Consider the following 5,193-nt stretch of genomic DNA (forward strand, 5'->3'; position numbering starts at 1 on the left):
GCATGTATTTGTAAGTGCCCATGAACACACATAAATCTCCGTCAAGTGAGAATAAGTTCCCAATATGATTAAGCAAAGATCTGAGAAATTCTGCTCTAAGCTGGGACCTCCTGGACTGTCTGTAAGTGAAAGTTTCAGTGGGGCTCATAGGGTGGGATTTGATGCTAGCCCTTGCTAGCATTCTTGACGACCTGGGGATCATCCCCAGCTCTGAAAAGAAATGTTAGGGAACAGAAACTTCTAGAAGTTGCTATATCTTTAGGACTTGGACTTCACCGTCAGTACTCCAGAAAACAACAACATCATCCTAGCCATTCATGGCACAAGGCTCTTTGGGCTTTGAAAATTTTGTTTGGTTTTGTTTTGTTTTTCAGTGTTTTGTCAGTTTTTCAGGCTGCAATGTTTACTACATGGACCCAAGCAATCCTCCCACCTTGGCCTCCAGAAGCACATGCCACCAAGTGGGGCCTGGTTACAACTAGGTATCAAAAGGCCACAATGACTTCTTCGGGCAAAGGAAAGCATCCATACCAATTAAAAGCCTTGTATATTCTAAGAAATGGTCAAGAAAAAAAAAGCCTTGTATAGCCAGGCGGTGGTGGCACACACCTTTAATCCCAGCACTTGGGAAGAAGAGGCAGGCGGATCTCCATGAGTTCGAGGCCAGCCTGGTCTACAGAGTGAGTTCTAGGACAGGCTCCAAAGCTACACAGAGAAACCCTGTCTTGGAGACCTAGACCTAGTACAGGGTCTGGGCCAGCTTGTACAAAGTTTCTGGTTTGATACTCAGCACTGCATAAACTTCTTGGTAGCCCTGGCCCCCAAGAAGATGTCATCTTCCACTATGAAATGAGTTCAAGACCAGCCTGGGTTGCTTGAGAACCTGCCTGAAAACAAAACAAACAAAAACCCCACCTGGTCCTGAGCTGCACAGTGATAGATATTGAAGATCCTTCTAGAAGGATCTGTTTTCATAGCTCCCCTTCCTCTTGCTGCCAGCATGGAGTTCGTAGATGTTGATTCACTTTAGTTATTCATTCGCATTCAGTGTCGAGGGTGTTTGGAAACACTTCTGAATTGTTTGTTCCCCTGCAGAGACCCCGGTCCTGTCCTAAGCAGCACCTACGGAGTCCAGAAGACTTGAAAGAGCCTGCAATCATGCCTACTTTGGGTTACAAAGCCTAGTTCTAGCTCAAGATGACTAATAGTATATCAATTCTGTCTTTTTTTTTTTTAAATCCATTTTAGGGCAAAAAGTTTTCAACTTATGTAGTCGCCACAGGACTTCAGTATGGAGTGGAAGGAGGGATCTTACACGCCTTTTTTAAGGTCTGGCTTTTCAACAAACATGTGAACTCTTCTTTTTTAGTTATTAATTTAATTTTACTTTCAATTAGCTTATAAAGTAGAGTTTCCTCACCCCATATCCCTGCCCTCACCCTCACTTAAGACCTAAAGCTATGTGGGTTTTTGTTGTCATTTATTTGATTTATGATTGTTATACATGTGTATATAACATGTGTGTTGGGGCCTGCACATGCCTCAGCTCCAGTGTAGAGGTCAGAGGACAGCTTTGTGGGGTGACTGTATGCCAAATGTTTACCTGAAGAGCCATCTTGTCAGCCCACTATGTATATCTCAGAAAGTGTTTTACAGGGCAGATGTGATGCAGAATACTCATCACCATAGGACTCAGCAGGCAGAGGCAGGAGGATGGAGAGTTTGAGGCCAACCCAGGATATAATGCAAAATCCTATCTCAGGGAAGGAAGAGAAAGGAAGAGAGGGTAAAGGAGGGGAGAGAGGAGGGAAGTGAAGAAAAGGGGAGGTTCAATTTCCAGTATATGGTGGAGGATATATAGAGATGGATGAAGATGGGAGAGAGGCCAAGGAGAGACCCAGGAGGGAAGAAGAGAAACAACAGGGTCATCAATTGTAGGAGGAGTTTTCCTGTCCTGACCACCTGCTCCCAGATAGACAGCAGCACAGAGACTTGATAGTACTTTTAAATGTTTGGCCGATAGTTTAGGCCTATTACTAACTAGCTCTTGCATTTCACGTTAACCCATATTTCTTATTTATGCTCTGCCATGTGGTGGTACCTTACTAGCATGGCATGTTAATCTCCTACACCCTCTGAATCTGGCTGGAGACTCCTGACGCTGCCCTTCCTCATCCTGTCATTCTCAGTCCGGCTTTCCCACCTAACTTTTCAGCTATTGGCCAGACAGCTTGTTTATTAAGCCAGTCATAGCAACATATGTTCACACAGTGTACAGAAGGATCTTCCCACAGCAGTCAACGTCAAATGGGAACAGAGTCTACATGGTGAAGATCCATCAGGAAAGGGTCTCCTATTGGGTCACGTATCGCAGATGATTAAGTAAGATGAGATCTTACAGCGAACAAGTAGACTTGTATGGGGCCAGTAGGATGAACGTTTGAGAGGAAAGGCTTCAAGCAGAGCTGGTGGCACTTGTGGAGCCCTCTGAGTGATGTAGATGTTGGCTGGGAGGGAGAAACATATCCAGAGCAAACTCTCTCGACTTGCCCTTCTCTCATTCAGATGGCTTGGCTGGGCGACATTCCTGCACTGCCTGTGTTTGGAGATGGATCCAATGTCATTCCAGCCATTCATGTCCTTGATCTAGCAGGGTAAGAGGTCTCCTGGAAATGTGGCTGTTCTGGGTGATGAATATGTGTAATTCATCTTCAAAGTTATAGCACTGAGACCCTCACACACATTGCTGTATTCGTTCTTCATGGCCTCACGCAGAAGGCACTTAGCACCGCCATTTTGTGCCTGATAAGACATTGTCCACCCAAAGTCTCCACACTTCTGGTGACAAGTGTAGCTTCATCTCTTAGGGACTCTGTCAGTAGAAAAACAGCTCTGGAGAAGGGTTTGGGGTGCACATTCTGGGTAACCCATTTCTTCTTCCTTTTGTCTCAGATGAGATGGGTGTCACCGTCACACCTATTAACAAAGTTCCAGAAACCAGTCATCTAACTGTGAGCCTGAAGCCCCCAACCTCCTTTGAGACAGGGTCTTACTCTGTAGCTCCTCCTCCTGCCTCAGCCTCTCCACTGTGAGGAATTCAAATCTTATACAAAGCTCACAAGGAAATAAGAAAATAGTTTAGCCTAAGGCATGGCCTGGGAATACAGATTCCAGTTTCCCTCAATGAAGGGTTGGGCAAGGGAAGAGGCCACATGGACTTTTCTGCCTCAGAACAAAGGAAATCATAAATCAGCATATTCAGGAAGTATACTGTTCCTGAATTAAACAGGTAACAGGAATATCAAAAACTCCTTCTTAGTCGGGTGATGGTGGCACACACCCCCAATCCCAGCAGTCAAGAGGCAGAGACCGCGGGATCTCTGTGAGTTCAAGGCTAGCCTGGTCTCCAGACCAAGCTCCAGGACAGGCACCAAAGCTACACAGAGAAACCCTGTCTCAAAAAAACAAAACTGAACTCCTTCCTACAGTGAGCAGATGTTGTCTTCTCGTTGCCTTTGCTCTGGGTCTGAAGCAGGCTAGAGATCAGTCAAGTTGAACCACGCATTTCACTTCCGGAGGTTTATCTAATAGAATCTTAGGATCTGGAGGTTAAAGGGGGAAGGTTGTGTCTCTCCCAAGGGCCCGAAGAAACTTTGGCTCTTGATGTGTGACATTCCAATCCACTGCAGGCCCACATGGTGCTTACTGCCCAGGGGGACAATCCATAGCCTTTCAACACAAAGGTGGCCCCTTCTGAGCAGAGCACTTCAGCCTCAGGCTTGACCTGAATTTCCCACATTCTCCAAGCCTTCCTGCCCGGTCCAGGTGATGCTGACCGGAGCAACAGGGTGGTGGCTGGTTCACTGTCCTTGGAGTACCGGCCTTGTGTGTTTTCAACAGCCAGGGTTGTTGGCTAGTCCCCCAGGGGCTGGTTCCAGAGGCCCAGATTTTCCCTCTCTCACAGTGGATCATTCTGGATCCCAGAGAAAGTCACACAGCTTGAACTTCAGGGCCATAGGTGTGTGGGTCCCTCCAAGACCTGAACGTATTAAATTCCAGACTTGGCAGCACATACATTAAGCCCATCTGGTGGTGCGTTCCTGTGATCCCAGGACGAAGCATTCAAGACCAGCCTGAGCTACATAGCGAGTTCCAGGCTAACCTGGGCTAGACAGCCATATCATCTCTTATTCCAGTCCGTAGCCCCCTCCCCCCAAACCACCCAGATTTGCCGCAGTTAACACGAACTTGAAGAAAGAAGTATGCAAATGTGTCCTCTCCGCACTGACCTGTCCATTCTGTCAGCAGGTTTTAAAGGTGGAAGACGGTTCCCCTTTGACTAGAGGTCATAGGCTGGTCTCGAAAGGACGACCTCCCTGCCTCAGCCTCCCTGAGGCTGTCACCACGCCCAGTCCAATCTTTTACATTCTTAAGACCAAACACTCCACGGGAGTCCTTAATATCTTCTTTCTTTCTAAAGCTGGAGGACAGTTTGACGTGAGTTGAAAAGAAAAATAAATAAATACCCCAGGACAGGTGAGCTGCAGAGGTCCACCTCCGCAGCTGCCCAGAGAGGGGAACCGGAAGGGAGAAGGGACAGCCAGACACTTGAGTCACCAGCCCTAGGTAGCTTACCTTTTTATTTTGTTTGGTTGTTTGGTTTTTAGACGGGGTTTCCCTGTGTAACCGCCCTGGATATCCTAGAACTCTTGCAGACCAGGCTGGCCTTGAAATCACAGAGATCCACCTGCCTCTGCCTCCCGAGTGCTGGGATTAAAGGTGTGAGCTACCACCATCTAGTTAATATCTTCCTTACCAGCAGATAAGTTACAGGATGCGTTTTCTTCCTTCTTTTGGCATTGTGGAAGGACTTTGAACCCTTCCCAGTAACATTTTCTTTCTTCCTGCATCTTTATTTGAGCCTTATAAGTTATTTAGGAGAGGACAGAAAGCTAAATGCTAAAATTCTCGGAGATGTTAATATAAAATAGGTGTGAAATGAACATTCATTATTATTGCTTCCTTTTTCATCTCCAGGGCCAGGGGTAGAACCCAGGACCAGGCCTGGGCTAGACATGCGCTCTACCATGAGCTAATTGAGCGTGTAGACGCGCACATTTGTACCTCATCATAGCGAAGAGGAAGCTAAGGAGGAGGGGGGAAGGAATGGCGAGGAGGGGGAAGGAAGGAATG

At 46.8% G+C, this 5,193-nt stretch overlaps 1 protein-coding gene across 1 annotated transcript in view; it reads left to right on the forward strand.

Annotated features, from left to right (window-relative positions):
• Positions 1–5,193, forward strand: part of Ak7 (adenylate kinase 7) — a 69,045-nt gene that overhangs the window by 23,946 nt on the left and 39,906 nt on the right. Inside the window, exons 6-7 of the mRNA XM_005343524.3 lie at positions 1,249–1,329; positions 2,566–2,654. Of these exons, the coding sequence (XP_005343581.1) occupies positions 1,249–1,329; positions 2,566–2,654 (170 nt within the window). The remainder of the gene's footprint in view (positions 1–1,248; positions 1,330–2,565; positions 2,655–5,193) is intronic.

Source organism: Microtus ochrogaster, chromosome 1, assembly GCF_000317375.1.
Source record: "Microtus ochrogaster isolate Prairie Vole_2 chromosome 1, MicOch1.0, whole genome shotgun sequence".
In the NCBI taxonomy this organism is placed as follows: Eukaryota; Metazoa; Chordata; class Mammalia; order Rodentia; family Cricetidae; genus Microtus; species Microtus ochrogaster.